Source organism: Brassica napus, chromosome C7, assembly GCF_020379485.1.
Source record: "Brassica napus cultivar Da-Ae chromosome C7, Da-Ae, whole genome shotgun sequence".
Taxonomy (NCBI): domain Eukaryota; kingdom Viridiplantae; phylum Streptophyta; class Magnoliopsida; order Brassicales; family Brassicaceae; genus Brassica; species Brassica napus.
This window is the reverse complement of record NC_063450.1, coordinates 16,255,355-16,273,790: the sequence shown is the minus strand read 5'-3', so window position 1 is coordinate 16,273,790 and position 18,436 is coordinate 16,255,355. Positions and strand designations below refer to the sequence as shown.

The window sequence follows — 18,436 nt, the reverse complement described above, 5'->3', positions numbered from 1 at the left end:
TATTTAAGATATATATATATATATATTATATAGTGACCAATAAATTCTAAACAGATGCAATTTTTTGTTATATAAATATTTAATATATTATTTTTATTTAAAAATAAAATATATAATTAGCCATATAATCAAAATTAAAATTTTATTTAATTCAACCAATTCACACAAAATATATATACAACTACTTAATTGCCTAGACCTTTTTTGAATTTTAATTTCTTAGATTTCTTACTTAATACTCCATATGTTTCTAAATAATGCATGTTTTAGAGTTTTTTCACAAATATTAAGACAAATGAAATATTTAACCATCAATGCATTAATTTTTATAATTATAACAATTTCCCATAAATTTAAACTAATAGCAATCCAATAAATCCAAAAATTATCAATTAACATTCTTTGTAGTTTACAATTCATTATATTAAAAATACATAGAAAATCTAAAACATTGTTTTTTTAGAAACAAGTAAAAAATGTAAGAACATGCATTATTTAGAAACAGAGGGAGTAAATGACAAAGACTTTTTAACACTAGTATAAAATGATTGTTTTTTTTTGATGAAATTTGAAATTTATTGATCAGTTAAAAAATGTTATATACAAACCCAACCTCTAGACTATAAACTTTCTACTCTTATGGTAGAAAAGAAAAAAATATCTGATCTATGTGGTAACCTCAAACCATCTCTGGAGGAGACCTCCAGATTTGTGATCAAACTTGTACTGTAATGACACAATTTTGTTCCTAACGGCCTTGTCAATGACCCTTCTTAGTTGATCAGTGGTTGTCCATGTTTGGTGATGTCGTCTCGCATTACGTTCTCTCCACAGATGGTAAATCACACTCTGCAGTAACATCTTTGCGAGAATAGTGTTCATTCTCTTCTCCCTCAGTCACTGCAAATGATTGATAGTCCAATGTCAATCTGGGTTGATTCCTCTTCCCATTAATCGTCTTGCAAGGCCTTCCCAAACTGTATAGGAATATGGACATGCGAAGAAGAGGTGGTCTCTTGTCTCATCTCGTTCCCCACAAAGCACACAACCCTGCACCAGACCCCATTGCCTCATTCGATCCCCTGTTGACAATCTGTTTTTAACGGTTAACCAGGTGATAAAGGAAAATCGAGGGACTCCTTGTGAGAACCACACCACTCGACTCCAAGCAACTTTAGGCTTCTTAACTCGCAATTGGTCCCAAGTTTTTGAGGCAGAGAAAGTGGCCTGATAATTGTCTTCCCCATGTTTCCACAAAAATATATCAGTTTCGCTTTCAGGATTAGGTGGTGCCAGCGCCATGATACTTTGATGGATTTCACCAAAATGCCTACTCTTTTGTCCTCTGATTCTCCATCCCACTGTGTTCCCAGCATCGCTAACTCTAGCATGTCCCACTACACCCAGGTAAGTAGTGCCTATAGCTCATGTGATATCTATCAAGCGACCCTTCCCTGTCCAGTTGTCAAACCAGAAGTGACTGCTCTGACCATCTCTTATGTCGACTTTAAGAAAGTGGTAAGCTACATTCCTTAGCTTGAGAAGCTTTCTCCATATCCATGACCCCTTTGTGTCATCTCTAACGTCCCAAAATGAATTATAACGAAGCAGATAATGCTTCACCCAACTAACCCAAAGTGAAGAAGATTGAGTGAAAATCCTCCAAATTAGCTTCATGGCGAAAGCCTTAGCCGTATCTCGCAGTCTCTTGATCCTAAGCCCTCCCTCTTCCTTCGGTAAACAGAGATCTTCCCATCTTACCTTTCCTTATGAGTTTGTGTAGGTGATCCAGACCATAGAAAAGCGCTACACATACTCTCAATAGTGTCTAGACACTTAGCAGGCAAGATGAAGGCTGAGCTCCAGAAATTAACTGTACTAGATATGACAGATTTAATAAGTTGCAACCTACCTACGAAGGAGAGGTTTTTATTACACCAGCAAAGCATTCTTCCTTGAATCTTATCTATCAATGGCTCATAGTCATGGCTAGTAAGGGACTTGGTCGTTAATGGCATGCCCAAATAACGTATAGGCAAAGTGCCTACTCCAATATTCAAATCCAAAGCCGTGCCTAGTATTGGTGCCAGATTCCTTCCAGAAGCATAGAGTGAAGACTTGGCCACATTTATTCGGAGCCCAGACATACAAGCAAACCGGTTCATGACCTCAATAACTCCCAGAAGCGACTCAGATGTGCCATTGGTGAAGACCAATATGTCATCAGCGAAGCTCAGATGGGTGAGTTTCACCCCTTGACACTGAGGATGATATGCGAAAACTCCTGCCTCTGCTGCTTCATTCAAAAGCTTCGACAATACATTACTGAGAATGACGTAAGGGTAAGGTGAGAGAGAGCAGCCTTGACGAATGCCTCTCGCACTCGTGAAAAACCCCTCCAAACTACTGTTTACAGATACTAAGAATGAAGCAGTAGATATACACAGCCTGATCCAATGGATGAACTGAGTCGGAAGTCCCATTGCCTGCAACACCGCAATGATAAAGGACCATTTGACTGTATCAAAGGCCTTTGATATATCAAACTTAATGGCACATTTCTCTGCGTTCCCATTCTTATGGTATCCATTGACTAGCTCAGATGCAAGCAAGATATTTTCCAGGAGAAGCCGCTCGGTTATAAACGCACACTGGTTAGTCTCAATTGCATCGGGAAAGATTACCTTCATCATGTTAGCTAGGATTTTCGAAATCACCTTATACAGGAAGTTGCAGCAGGCACTAGGTCTGACGTCTTTCATCGTCTGGGGAGGGGTAACCTTCGGAACTAAGGAGAGGATTGTGGCATTAACCCCTGTCGGCATGAAACCATAAAAGAAGAAGGACTGCACTGCAACTATGAAATCCCTTCCCAAGATTGGCCAGACAGCAACAAATAATTCCTAAGTGAACCCATCAGGTCCCGAGACCTTATCAATTGGCAGCGTATGAAGAGCCTGCTTAATTTCAGTGGCTGTAACTGGTCCCACCAGTACTGATGCTGCTTCGCTGGTACATCGATACGTAAGCAAATCTTGAAGGGAGGCCACAGAGACAGCTTCAGTAGCAGTGTCCTGACTCTGCAAGAAGGTTTGGAAATGACTAACCGCCTCTTTCTTAATATCAGGAAGGGATGTGAGTACATCTCCTTGTGCATTTGTCAAACTCCGTATGGTGTTTCTAGCTGCTCGTCTGAACCATAGCATGAAAGAATTTTGTGTTCTGATCCCCAGTTTGGAGCCAGTGAACACATGACTTCTGCCTGAAAAACTTTTATTCTATCCGAGCCAAACGATTCCACCTTTCCGCCGTAGCCGCTGCTCCAGCAAAATTTCCTGGGGTGGGATCTGCAAGCACTTTATTCTGCCACTCACATAACTCTTCATAAGCCTGCTTTGTACGGGCTGGAAGGTCACCATAGTGTGTTCTATTCAGTTCACGGAGGGGTTGCTTGAGTAGCTTCAACTTCTGATGGAATCTGGTGAGAGCTAATCTAGAGTGAAATAGAGGACCAAAAGTATCTCATACCTCCTTGATAGTGGGCAAGAAATCAGAATGCTCCGTCAAGTAATTAAAGAAACGAAATGGTTTCCTAACTTCGTTTGTAGCTCCAGTCAGACGAATCAAACATCTGGCATGGTCTGAAATGCCACCAGCATCAAAATGAGCACTCGATTGAGGGTAGCGGGTCAACCAGTCTTGATTCACTAGCGCTCTATCTAGTTTCTTACCAATAGGGTCCTCCTCTCTTTTGTTCAACCATGTGAACATGGCTCCGGTGTAAGGTAAATCCAACAAAGAGCAGTCAGTTATGGTTTCCTGAAAGTGCCTAATTCCGGTTTGGTCAGTACGATAATCCAAAGCTTTAGAATGTTTGCTGGATGATAAAGTCTCATTAAAATCCCCTAGCAAAATACATGGTAGTGATAGGTGACCATAAGCAGCCCTCGTGCCTCGAAGCTCCTCCCAAATTTGCATCCTCTCAGCAGCGGTATTGTAAGCATAGATAGCAGAACATATGAACTGCTCCCCCGTACTAGGATTTTGTATTGCACAGGTGATAACTTGCGCACTCATATGTAGCCTCGTCACAACAAGCTGATCACTCCAGCATACCCAAATTCTTCCCAAAGGGTGGTAGTCATAATTCGTTTACGATTGCCATTGTGGCATAGCCGCAACCAAACATCGCTGATGATTGTCTCTATGTACCCTTGTCTCCATTAGACAACCAAAAATAAGTTTTTTTCTGTTTGTAGCCACGATCGGAGGGCTCTATGCTTGCATGGCATGTTGAAGCCACGCATATTCCATGCAAAAAAAAACGTCATATCTTCCTAACGGAAGACTTCTTTGTAGTTCCTTGCTTACCCACATGTAGTAGATCTCTGGTATGGATCACTCTGGAACGAGCTTGCTTCTGAGTTGATCCATTTGTAGTTTTCATCCCTCGACTAGCCACCTGTGGGTTTTGCGAACTCTTCCCCTCAGTTTTTCCCTCCAATGTCTCCCCCTCTTCCATTTCTTTTGCAAACTCCTCTACTATTTCCTCCTCATCCTCTTCAATATCCTGTAAAGGGCTGAACCGAGATGGCGAGACTACAAGAACCTCATCTTCCACGCAATTCCCACCCTGCATCTTTCCATGACCAGCTTCCCAACAACCTACTGCAAGAAACCCCTCTGTTTTAGGCTCAATTAGCTCTATGGTCTGCATATCCTCCTTCATTTTTGGAAGTAGGTCCTTTTCTAGACTAGGCATAACAGTTTCTGACCCCGAAAGAGCAACATTTGAAACAAGCAGAGCTTTCTGAGCAGCCTGTGGCGTAACGGCCTCCAGATTATGCAACAGATCCTCAATCACATTTCCTTCCTTACGACCAACTATATCCTCGTCTTGCGACACAGTAGCAAACTCTGAACCTCCTCCGTGCACACTTTGTTTGCGTAATATCCTAACATCCTTACTCAAGCAGTCCTGCCCCTTATGTCCCTACCTCTGCATACACTACACCATGGAGGTAGCCATGGGTAAGCAACTTCAATCTCCCTTAGGTTACCTTCCTTGTCTTGAAACGAGATCTTTTCCACCAATTCCTGGTGAAGATTGACTTTCACAAGAACCCTAGCCACATCCAATCGAACACACTTCTCGGTGGTAGGATGGAGTTTCACAAACTTGCCAGTTGCCTTACACAAACACTTCAGCCCCTTATGGGAATAGAGGTTATTTGGGACACCCCTCAGGTCAACCCACAGAGGCATCGACGAAAGATCCAGAGGGTTAAGAGCCTCTTGCGGAGACCAGACGTTAACAACCAAAGGAATGTCAGCAATGTGCCAGTATTTCCTCTGAATGACCATGACTCTCATCTGACTGTTATCAATACGAAACAACACCGTGTTCTTTTCAATGAATTGAACATCAATCTTCGAACCTCCCTTCGGTGATGCCCAAATACGTTTGATAGTAGCATGAATCGATCCTACATGTGGTGCATCTCCAATGAAAAACCCCACCGCATAGCTCTTCTAGAGCAGCTCTGCTTCATCAAAAATCTCTTCTGGTATCTCCATTGAGGCTACGCCATTTGTGATTTCATTTGAAGCCTTCGGCGCTACTCCACCACTCTACTTCTTCGTCCATGCGAAGGATCGCTCCACCAACTGAGCCATTGCCTCAGTTCCCTCCGACGTCGTGACAATCTCCCTCCCTTCTGACGATTCTCCGTTGATTGGAACAGAGACGATTTTCTTCGCCGCCTCCTGTTCCTTAAAACAGTTTTCTCCTAATGTCAGCATCTCCAGATCCGATATCGGCCTAGAGATCTCACGAACATCACCATCCAAAGGGGAATTTTCGCCGTCGCCGTCTCGTGCTAGGGTTGACGCCGTCTCCATTCTTTCCCCTCCATAAAATGATTGTTTAAATAGACATATATATAGTTAACCCTATTTGATATTCTTTTACAACATATAAATCATATATAAGACTTACTAGTTTATAATAATAAAATTCAAATAAATTCCACAATCAATATTTTTATGAAAGTTAGATTATATGATATTAAATGGTAAAGGTAACGAATTATTAATAGAAAAAATGGTCGTGTAATTTTAAAATAAATTTAACTGATGATGAGACTGCAATAATAGAAATTCTAACTTTACCTCAATTTTGATACTTTAAATATGGAGAATTATAACTTTACCTCAAATTTGAAGCTACAATAATATTATATATTAGCTACAAATAGAATTGTCAAAATAGGTTTAAACTAATAGATATATCCAAACCAATCCAACATCTTAATGGGTAAAAGATTTTGTATGTTAATGAATAAGTAGATTTAATGGATTAGTGGATTTGATAAGTTAGAAAAAATTCAAAAGTTATGTTTAACTTATGATTGTTGGATTGCTTCAATCTATAGAGATGGAGATATAGTTTTGAATGTCCTTATGTTGATGCAAAGTGGATATTGCATAGCATAATTTTGTCATTATGTGATAAGCTTCTTCCACACACAACTGATTTAGTTAATAAAGTTCATGATGCTTGTTTTTGGGTCAAAAATGCTTTAGAAAAATGGGAAATAGAGAAAAAAATGTTCACTTTTTTTATCAGCAAATGTTCTCCTTAAAAGTAGATAATGTCATAGCTAATGATTGTACGCAAGAAAATTTGAAGGATATGCTGAATTTGGATGATAATATGGTGTACAAAAGGGAAATTTTTTTATGTGCGTAGTGATGTGCTCACATCTTAAACTTTATAGTACAAGATGGTTTAGATGTTATTAGTGGTGCATTGTCTAAGATTTGAGATACTGTGGAGTATTTCTAAACTTCAACACCAAAAATGATTGCACTCTTAGATTGTATAAAAAGTGATCATAGATGGAATTCAACTTACTTGACGCTTGAGAAAGCTTTGAAGTATGAGCATGATTTGAATAGGTTTCAAGTGGTTGATAAAAGCTACAAACATTGTCCCAAAAAATGAAAGACGACAATAGTTATGAGATTTTGATGTTTTTTTTTTTACCAAATGACCACTCTAATGTCTAGGACAATTTATCCCACATCAAACTAATATTTGGAACATGTGATTCAATGTTTGTTAGATTGAACATGAGCAGTGAAAATAACACCGTTAGAAAGATAATTTCTAAGATGAGAAAAAAGTTTGATAAATACATGAAACAATATAACATTATTCTTGCAATGGATGATGTATTTGATCCTAAAGATAAAAATCAGAATTTAGAACCGTTGTTATAATGAACTTGATATATTCACTTCCAAAGAAAAGATAGAACACCTTAAGAATCAGCTTTATAAACTTTTTGAAGAGTATAGGAGAAAAATTATTTACCTCATATTGTGAGTTTCATAAGAGTAGTATCTCGTGTTGATAAAAGAAGAAGAGAGAATTTGGATGTGGAAGATGGAAGTTCTCAGTTTAAGTGATTTAATTTACTTTTGTTGATTAGATAGTTATTTGTTAAAGTTTCAAATTATACAAAATTTGTTCGATTTTGATGATGTTCCAAACCATATGGAAGAAAAAGGTAAGTTTTGGATATGTATTTGGAAGATCTAAAGTTAGATATGACGAATCATCCTAACTTGAATGTTTTGGAGTACTAAAAAGAAAATCGATACTATTTTGGCTCTTTAATGGACGTGTTTTGCATTCATATCACTATGGTGGTTCTTGAATCTTCTTTTAGTATGAGATCTTATGTTATAAGAAAATACTATAGTAAATTGTTGCCTAGTAACATCCAAAAAAAATTGTGCTTGTTCTTTAATGCATGGTTATGTGTGATGATGAAGGTATAACATTATTGTGTACTGATTAACATGATTGTTTTGTTGTGAATTGATAATGTATGTTAACATTACACACACTATTGATTCATGTATTGTGGTTAATAAAGGTGAAAGCTCAATTGTTATTATTCGATCAAATCCAAATGAAGTGGAAGAACAATTTTAGGAGCAGCCAAAGAGACATCATCACACATCCACCAAACGAGTCTTCACAGCCGGCCTTGAACGGAAGCGGGCCAAGCCAATGTGAGCTTGATGAGGTCATGTGTTCGAGTGTTACAGGCCTAATAATTGTGTTTGGCTTCTAGCCAACAAACTTCTAGGATCCGCTCTACAAATATGTCTTGATTGTAGTTAAAACATAGTTATAGATATTTAAGTTTAGGATTCTAAAATAAATTGTAAATGTTCCAGATGAATTCTTAGTTATCTGAGAAACTAAAGAGACACAAAGAGATGTTGGGGGTAATTGGTATAATTTAAAGTTGCAGCCCAAAAATTAAAATAATAAATATATTATCTTTAGAAATCAACTTTTCTAGAGCTTTATACTTAGTGCTTAAAAAATTATTGATATAATTCTATATCAATAAAATCTACATATACACCAAAACAAAATACAACAACATATATTCTAAAAAGGGTCATAATACCCTTTTGCTACTCCATCACAATAAAACCTTAAATCCTTCTTGTTTGGACTCGTTTCCACACACAGATCAAAGCGGCGGTCGAAGAATTTGTTAGAGAGGCGTCTTGACCACATTCCAAAGTATGCCAACCATTGATAAACTTTACATATAGATCAGTTCTTTTCTCCTTTCTTATGATTTCCTTTTGTGTGCTAGATCTCGATTTCAGTTTCATGGAGATGAATCATTTAAAACTCGTTGATGGAAAGTCATATCCTCTAGATACCCCATGTTGAAACAATTACAATGAAAATAAATTCTGAATTATTTATTGCTCATAGATTAAAATATTGAAGATGTTAGACTATAAAACAAGCTATTTCACTTTAACACATTACTGAAAACAATCTTTCTATGAGTTAAACACTCTTCGTGTTACACAAAAAAGAACACGAAGTAGTCACACCTCTCTTTAACAATGCGAGTTGATTTTCATTGATTTCACGTACTTGGTTAATAAGAAATATTTGAGCAACACATAAATAATTGTTCGACATGTTCAAACATGTATGTCGTTCTTACGTAAAGATCATGTGTTAATCAAGTATGTGTAGTACATGAATTTACTACACGAATGGGATGAAATTTTAAAAAATATCCATTTTTGCTTTGACAAAAAAAATCTGATTAGTCCATTAATGTAGATTACCATAAATTTTGTTCTGAGGACCAACTTTTGATCGTTGTCAAGTATGATGAAAGTTTACAACGGTAATTCACATTACCTCCATCTTCATTCTCCACTTTGTAATCTTCCTCATCTCTTTAACATATGCTCACACATCATTGGGATGAAACATCTAGATTTTGTTTTCATTTGCTATCCAAATACAAAAAACACATAGTTCTCGAATTTTGAGATGCAAATTTATTTATATCCATATGCAATATTTGGATACAATTTTTAACTGAAATCAACTTCTAAGACACGTGCATCCAAATAAAATAGCCGAACGAACATACTTTAGATTATAGAGTTTTTGTATATTTGGCGAGTAGATTGCATTTTCTTGAATATCTACTATTAAATATAATTTGGTATATTTATCTGCGAATTATGTAACGTTATAGAAATTTAAAACTAAAGTTGGATTTTGTGCGTTCCACTAGACTGACCGGAACAACCAATAGCATATAAAAAAAATTAAGATTGGACTGTCACTACAAGAAAACATCGGTATTCTGACGGACATTCCGACGGAAAATGAAATCCTCGGAATATCCCGAGGAATTTCCGAGGAAACACAAAATTTGGTTTCCTCGGAATTTCCTCGGAATATACCGACGGAATTCCGAGGAAATACTAATCCGTCGGAATATTCTTATGGAATACCGAGGAAAAACGTATTCCTCGGAAAAAACCGATGAATTCCGAGGATATATTATAGCCGTTAGAAAGCCGTTGGGGGATTTTAAAAATTCCGAGGAAATTCCGACGAACTAGCTGTTTCCGTCGGAATTCCGTCGGAATTTCCTCGGTCTGTCGGCAGGATTTTAAATATAAATACAAGCACCCCTCTTCCTCTTCATTCACTTCATATCTTCATCCTCCCTCTTACTCTCTTTACACACGAATTTGATTCATAAAAAACATGTCTTCTTCAAATTATTTTCGTTCTTGGATCGATCGACCTCATTTGGATCCGAACACGAGATTGCTTACGGAAGAATACCAACGAGGTATAACCGAATTCATGGGGTTAGTTCACCGACAACCGGAAGCAAAAACAGGTATGTTAAGATGTCCTTGCTCTAATTGTAAAAATAGAAAGGTTATTAAAGAGTGGGATGTATGGACTCATCTATATTTGAGTGGGTTTACACGAAGTTACAAAATTTGGTATCATCATGGGGAAACTGATTATGAACATGGTAGTACTAGCGAACCTCAGCCAGCGGTTAGATTATAAGAACCAATTAGAACGGATGTAGATTATGGTGTAGGTACTGAGCATATGGTAAATGATCATTTTAGAGGGGAAGATTTACCCAATGCACAAGCTATGAGATTTTATGATATGTTGGATGCTGGAAAGCAACCATTGTACGAAAGTTGCAGAGATGGTCATTCAGCTTTATCATCTGCTACAAGATTGATGGGCATTAAAACAAATTATAATTTGGCTGAAGACTGTGTGGATGCGATTGCTGATTTTGTAAAAGGTATTCTACCCGAGGATAATGTAGCTCCTGGTTCATACTACGAGGTTCAGAAACTCGTAGCTGGTCTTGGTTTATCGTATCAGGTAATAGATATATGCAGCGACAACTGCATGATTTATTGGAGGGCGGATGAACAGCGGGTTACATGCAAATTTTGTGGAAAGCCTCGTTATAAAGATACGAGTGGAAGAGTTCCAGTGCCATATAAAAGGATGTGGTATTTGCCTTTGACGGAAAGGTTGCAGAGGTTGTATCTGTCTGAACGCACAGCGCAACCAATGAGATGGCATGCGGAGCACTCAACAGATGGTGATATCAGACATCCTTCAGATGCAAAAGCGTTGAAGCATTTCCAATCAAAGTATCCCGACTTTGCGTATGAGAGAAGAAATGTCTACCTTGGATTATGTACTGATGGTTTCAGTCCGTTTGGGAAGAGTGGAAGACAGTATTCTCTATGGCCCGTCATTCTTACACCATACAACCTACCCCCAAACTTGTGCTTGCGACGAGAGTTTTTGTTTCTCTCGATTCTCGTTCCCGGACCAGAGCATCCTAAGAGTTCACTTGATGTGTTTCTTCAGCCACTAATATATGAGTTGCAACAACTATGGGCTCAAGGTGCTGAAACATACGATGTTTCGTGTAAAGAAAACTTTCAAATGCGGGCAGTACTAATGTGGACAATAAGTGATTTTTCAGCATATGGTATGTTGTCTGGATGGACAACGCATGAAAGGCTATCATGTCCATATTGTCAAGATAACACTGATGCTTTCCAACTAAAACACGGAAGGAAAACGTGTTGGTTTGACTGTCACAGGAGATTCCTACCACCTGATCATCCATATTGTTGAATACGAGTTTGGTAGGTTGAATGATAGTGAAATGAACTCGGTTTTAGTGGGTCTTACAAAGACGTTCTATTCACAATATGAGGTAAACAATCGAGGTTACAAAGAGATTAGAGAAAGAAGGAAAAAGGTCGGAGCTTTGTTGAAAGGCTCAGACAGAAACACTAAGCAAGGCGATTGATCGTAAACCCTAGATCTTGCCGTCAATCTCTTAGTGTCTATTTGCGGATCCCTTCCTTCCTTCCATTTGTTCTCCTTTTATAGGCTCTACATGTCTCTCACTCGTTCGCCCTGGCAGTTTGGGCTTAATTTGATGTTTAATGGGCTGTCCAGCCGAGCGATAGCTTGATGGGCCGATACTGGTCCAGTCGGTCATTTGATCGTGAGGCTGAGTCGATCGAGCGATGGCCTGATGATCCAAGACTGATCCAGTTGATCGGGAGGCCCAAATGATTAGCTTGGATCCCAACACCGATCGTCATGTTAGATCCTGGTTAGTCTCCTGATAAGATTGGTCCGAATCTTATTAACCAACGGGCCTTGTGTGAGAATGCTAAATTCCTCTCTAACAGTAAGCCCCCCCCCAGTCCGCTTGCGAATAAACATTGGTCTTCGCAGTGGAATGTCATGAATTGGTTCTGAGGATAATGGATTCGGTCTTGTCTATTGTTGGAGTTCATTGATCGGTTAGACAACCGCCGCCCTAGGTGATCAGGCAATCAACGAACAACCCTGATGTTTTCACGATTCCCTTTGGCGATCCATTGACCGTCTGGTCTTTTCCTATCGATTGGTCGCCTCTTATGCCGCATATCGCGCGGAAGTCTGGAGCGTCGCCCTCGTTGGCCTAATAACAGGATCTGAGTGTAATAATCTGGGCCCGAAAAGGCCTAATAACAGTATTATCTCCAAAGCCCGTTATTTTAGCTATAAATAAGGTCTTAATCTCTTATTTCTTCACTTCTCTTCAAACCCAAAGGAACTTTCTCTCTCCCTTTCTCCCTCTCTCCCTTGCGATTTCCATTTTTTTTTTTTTTTTCGGGATCGATTGGTCGATCGCCCGTTGAGGAGGAAGGTTTGTTGTTTCTGATCAGATTAGGCTTTTCTCACGATCGATTGAGAGTCGATCGATCGGTCTTGGGTCCTCTACGCGTGCCATCGATCGCTCTTAAACGGATGGATCTGGCGATTAGGGTTAATTGCGGCGACAAGGCTGTTCGATCCGTCGATTCGGGGGCTGGTACTGAAGAACCGCTTGATGGAAGCGAAGGTAAGCGATGTCTTATGGTCGATCGCGAGCACTCTGTGGCGAGTGGTGGCGATGGAGGCGTTGGGCATCTTGCGCGCGACTCTCGTTCGGCCAAGATTGGGCCCACCGGAAAGCGCTCGAGCAACTCCGAGGCTGCGGGGCAGTCATCGCGAAGATCTGTTCCTTCGCCGACCGAGCGACTGACTCCGTTCCGTTTTTGTTGTGATGGAACAATTGAAGAACTTCCAGATCTGGCCCCGTCGTTTGATCGGTCGCGGGGACTAGATGGGCAGGATTGGGGTGACGTTGCCCCTACTCATTCTACTTTGGAAGGGGTTTCCTTGTTGATGGAAGCGAACCGAGCATCCGGCGTCACTTTCATGATCCCGAGATCAGATCAGCGTTCGTGGAGTCCGCCGGTCGGATACTGCTGTGTTTACGAATCATTTTTCGGGGAGGACTCGAGGTTGTGGTTTCCGATTCCTCGTTTGATCACCTCCTATTGTTTTCGGCGAGGGAACACCATCAGTCAGCTTATGAACGGGGCGATCAGGATCGCTGTTGCGTTGATGGTTATGGCGGCGGAGATTGACGTGTCGTTGACTGTTCGCATTTTCGAGGAACTAACACAAGTTCAGCCAAAACTAAATGGGCTTTACTCAGTGCAGATGAGGTCGGGTTTGAACGTCTTTACCAGTCCCCTTATCAAGACTAAGAGATGGCAGCGCTCTTATTTTTATGTCAAAGCAGACGATGCTGGATTCGTTGACCCGCTAGAAGTCGATCGCCGGGTTTTATGGAGTAGCAGCATTGGTAGATCGTCTTGTGTCGACCTGTTCCTCGTCGTGGGGTTGATTCTAACTTTTCTTTTAAATTTTTCTTTTTTGCAGTTGGTCATCCAAACACCTTTGGTCCTTGGGACGCTTTTCGGAGGGACTTACCGAAGATTGTCGTGCTCCGATCCCAAGAGTGGAAGGACTTTGACCGCAAAAGAATTTGTCGTCAACGAAGACGCATCGCTAACGGTTCGTCTCTTTTATATATATTTTTTTTTTTTTTTTTTCTCTTCTCGAACAATCAATTGATTGTCATTATCTCTTCCTGTTTTTTTTTTTTTTATATCTTTCCCTCTCTTTTTGTTTTGGCAGTCGATTGGGCGGCGGACATTCCTTCCGAGGAACCGAAGGGGAAGAAAAGACTAAAACTTCCGATCATGGGAACTCCTTCTAGAGTGTATCCAGACTACAGCGAGATCTTGGCTGCTCAACTGAGGGACGAAAACTTCGGCCCTTCAGCGAACATGGATGGGACGGGCAGCGCAGTTGCGGATACATCGATCGATCGGGCGCCAGCGCCGGTGATCGTTACAGTTGATTCTGGCGTCGAGGGACCCGTTGACGTTCGTCCGCCGAAGAAAAAGAGAAAGAGGACTAAGTCTTCCAAAGAGGTGACGGCTGACCCTCCTTTGGATGGAGATGAAACCGAGGCTGCTCAAACGCAACTCGAACCAATGGGTGGTGACGAGGTGGAAGAAGGTGATGAAGTTGCTCCCATAGAGGGTTTTACGGGTCCGCCCGGAGATGAGTCGTCGGGAGGGGAGGCCCGGGAGCCTGGTGAGGTGACTCGTCCGATCGACGGTGGGATGCAGACAACTCTATCTGTTTCTGAGTTTGCGTTTGCAGACAAATTTGCTGAATCACTTCGTGCGGATGCGGAGGTAGACATTCGTCTGAGGGATTGTGTTTGATTGCTTACTTATCTTGTTCCTTTGGGTGACAATCTTCTTATCATCGATTGATCCTTTTTTTTTGGCTTTCTCTTGGTCCAGGCTGCTGCTCGGAAGAATGCTCTCGTGATGGAATACGAAAAAGCTTTGCAGAAGTTGACATTGGATCTTAAGGAAGCGGAAGGGACAATCAAGATAAAAGAGGCTCGGCTTGAAGCGGCTAGAAAGGAGAAGCACGATAGGGATAAGGAGCTGGCCGCTGAGGGAGGTCGCTATTCCCGCGAGCGTCGGCAAGCAATCCAGACGGCCGCGGATCTTGAGGAGGAGTTAGAGACCGCCCGAGACATAATTTCTCGGCTAGAGGCGGAGAAGGTCGAGGAACTTGAGAAGACGAAGAGAGCGATGGATCGCACGAGACAATCTCGCAATCGCGAGCTTTTATCCGAGAGAAGTTGCGTGGTTGCTGCGGATAATAGGCGTTTCGACAAATTTCGGAAGTATATTGCCGATCGAGATGAAAAGGAGGAGAAGCGTCTACTCCATGGTACAACTCTTGGAACCTTGGACGCGTTGAGTTTATTGGAGACCAAGGGACTGTCTTTCCCGCAACAACTAAAAGATCTTTTGACTGCTAACGAGGAGAAGTTCAGGAAAGAGGTAGAAAACGTTAGTGTTGAAGTTATCGCGGAGCGCGATCTTGCTCTCTCACCTCCTCGTAGGGACTTGCTTCCTTATGGGAACCAGTTTGGATCAACCTTCGGCACCGTTGATTCTGATTCTGCGATGGCTCTTCGATCTCCTTTCCTTTGTGGTGAGAGTTCGACCGCTGCTCTGGATCCGGCCATTGCCTGTCGATCGGCGGCTGTCACGTCCGATGGTCGTGCGGTTACTCAGGACAGTCTCGGGGTTCCTGCGCCTGCGAGGGTCGCGGAAGCAGGAAGTGTTGTTTCGTCGGAAGTAGCCATTGAAGAATAGTCTTCAAGGGTTGATCGTGCTACCCTGTTGTTGTTTTACTACTTATGTTTTTTTTTATTTAGCACCTTTTGTTATGGCCTCCGAACTCTGTTCCTTTTGGTCGGCCGCTTGCTGTTGCATTTGGTTTGAAACCGTTGTTGTATCTTTTGGATCTTCTTTATTCTCCTAGTTTCAGACGCTCTCCCTTTAAGTTCTATGTAATATGTTATCTCAGCATCTTTTTGACAAAGAGCAGATTAGCCTTTGGAGCAAGGCTGCTAGAGAAGCGACCACGACTAGTTGCGAGCAATGTGCGAACTTATCTTAGGATCGAAAAGAACTTTGGCGCAATGAGCCCGTTGATCTTTGAACTTAAGCTCGAGCTTCTTGGTGGTCGTCGTGTATGTATGATCTCAGGCTTCTTTGGCCGTCGAGCAAATGACGGGGTTTTAAACCCGCGAGAAGCTTCCGTTGATGGAGCTGTGAGAAGCTTTCGTTCGCGCCATGTCTTTGGCGAGTACTCCAATTAGGCGAGTACTCCAATTAGGCGAGTTTGGCCTCAAAAGTGGAGGACCGAGAAGCTCCTGTTGATGGGGCTTTATCACGGATTTGCCATTGATGCTGATGGTGAGTCCGGGCCGTGCGATGTGTAGTTATCCGAGTCGATCGGAAGTGACATACAAGCGTTCGCGCGGTGCCTTTGGTGAGGACTCCAACCTATGTATTTGTTTTTTTTTTGTTTGGAGTATGGCTGGACCTGATGACAGGCTGCCTACGTACCCCTGGTAAAGGGATCAAGCCAATCGTAGTTCGATTTGCCCAAACGGCGTCTTAGTCATTCACCATAAGTTAAGGCAAAAGTGACGAAGACGTGCTCATTCGGTGTTTGGACAGAAGTGACGTGGTGTCATCTGTCTGGAGCTGGGCAAAAGTGACGTATTGTCATTCGCTCGGCTCTAAGCGAAAGTGATGGTAAGGTCATTCGCTCCCGAGCTGGGCGAAAGTGATGTATTGTCATTCGCTCGGCTCTAAGCGAAAGTGATGGTAAGGCCATTCGCTTTTTTTTTTTTTTTTTTTTTTGGGAAGACGGTCAAATGAGGTACTTACGAAGGTTGGCGGCGTTCCACGCTCGTGGTACTGGTACTGGGTCGCCGGCGGAGGTTTCCAATTGATAGACACCAGGCTTAACGATCTCGACTATCTTGTATGGTCCTTCCCAGTTTGTTCCCAACTTGCCGGCCTTCCACTCTTTCGTGTTTTCGAATACTTTGCGAAGGAATTGATCGTTGAGTTCTAACGGTCGAGCGCGAACCTTCTTGTTGTAATAAGATTCGGCCAGATGTTGGTAGTTCTGGATTCGGAGCAGCGCATGGTCTCTTCGTTCTTCGATTGCGTCCAAGGCGTCACATAGCATTTCTCTGTTGAGTTCTTCTTTGTGCGGCATCTTCGCTCGGCGAAGACTTGTAACGTTGACTTCCGCCGGAGCCGTAGCCTCGACTCCGTATGCCAGAGAAAATGGTGTTTGACCGGTCGCACTCCGTAGGGTCGTTCTGTGTGACCAAAGAACTCCATCTAACTCGTCGGCCCAATGTCCCTTTTTGAGATCCAAGCGTTTTTTGATACCATCCAGGATTGTCTTGTTGGTGGCTTCGGCCTGTCCGTTGCATTGGGGGTAGCGAGGCGTCGCCGTGTTTAAGCGGATCCCCCATCGTTCCAGAAAACCGCGGAAGTTGCTAGAGATGAACTGGGAGCCGTTGTCAGTGACGATTTCGTAGGGAAGGCCGTGCCTGCAAATGATGTTCTTCCAAACAAAGTTTTGGACTTCCTTGTCTGTAATGTGGACGAGTGCTTTCGCTTCAACCCATTTGGTGAAGTAGTCCGTCATGATCAGGGCGTACTTTCGTTGCCTGGAACTTGGCATTGGTCCGATGAGATCCATTCCCCAGCGCATGAATGGGTAGGGAGCTGTCATAGTTCGTAGAACTTCGGTCGGACTGTGTATGTTCGGTGCATGTCGTTGGCACTTGTCGCACTTGCGTGCGTATGTCTCGTAATCGGCAACCATTGTTGGCCAGTAAAAGCCAAGGCTTTTTACTTTAAGGGCCAGCGCTCGTCCACCTGAATGGTTCCCCGCCGCTCCTTCGTGGGTTTCGGCCATGGCAAGAGATGCTTCTTCTCCATCGAGGCATGTTAACAGGACTTTGGCGGAGGTCCAACGATGTAGTCTCCCATCGATGAGAACGTAGTTCGCACTCTTGGTTTTCAGTCGACGGGCCTCCCATTTGTTTTGCGGAAGCGATCCGTCTGAAAGAAAACGAATAAATGGGGTTCGCCAGTCACACGGTCGATCGCTTGATTCGCTTGTATCCATCTCTTCTGATGCGTCGATTGCTACTACGTGATCGCTCTCATCGTGCGATAGAGTGATGCTTGGTTTGTCAATCTGTTGAATTGGGATGGTCCGCTTTACTTGATCTCTTGGGTTGCTCCCAAGCGCCGCTAGAGCATCTGCACAGACGTTTTCTCCGCGGGGAATCCTTGTTAGTTGAAAAGACTCGAATGTTTTGGTTAGGTCTTGTACAACTTTAAGGTAGGCGTCCATTCGTTCGTTCCTAGCGTCGTAGTCCCCGCTAAATTGATTAGCAACCAATTGAGAGTCGCAGTAGGCGTGGATGCGCTTTGCTTGGACTGCTTGCGCAAGGCGTAATCCAGTAATGAGGGATTCGTACTCTGCTTCGTTGTTAGATGCTTTGAAACCAAGTCGGAATGATTGCTGGAGCAACTCGCCTGTGGGGGATTGGAGGTGGATACCGATTCCAGAGCCCTTAGTGGAGGATGACCCGTCGACGTGCAAGATCCAGGTGGCGTCGGGCAGTTGTAAATCTTGTTCGAGTTCCGGTGTTAGCTCGATGAGAAAATCAGCCAACACTTGGGACTTCGCGGCTGGTTTGCTTTGAAA

The 18,436-nt window shown here is 42.2% G+C and overlaps 1 protein-coding gene across 1 annotated transcript; it reads left to right on the top strand.

Moving 5' to 3' along the window:
* The first annotated feature begins 13,974 nt into the window (after positions 1-13,974).
* Positions 13,975-15,991, top strand: LOC106407758. The gene is made up of 2 exons (XM_022706618.2): positions 13,975-14,514; positions 14,626-15,991. The coding sequence occupies exons 1-2, from the start codon at positions 14,011-14,013 to the stop codon at positions 15,496-15,498; spliced, it is 1,377 nt and encodes a 458-aa protein (XP_022562339.2). The 5' UTR covers positions 13,975-14,010; the 3' UTR covers positions 15,499-15,991.
* The last annotated feature ends 2,445 nt before the right edge of the window (positions 15,992-18,436 follow it).

Excerpts from the sequence above, each read along its gene's own strand:
- LOC106407758 (XM_022706618.2), top strand. The coding sequence starts at position 14,011 with ATGGGAACTCCTTCTAGAGTGTATCCAGACTACAGCGAGATCTTGGCT. Across the intron at positions 14,515-14,625 it reads CACTTCGTGCGGATGCGGAG|GCTGCTGCTCGGAAGAATGC; the intron begins GTAGACATTCGT and ends CTCTTGGTCCAG.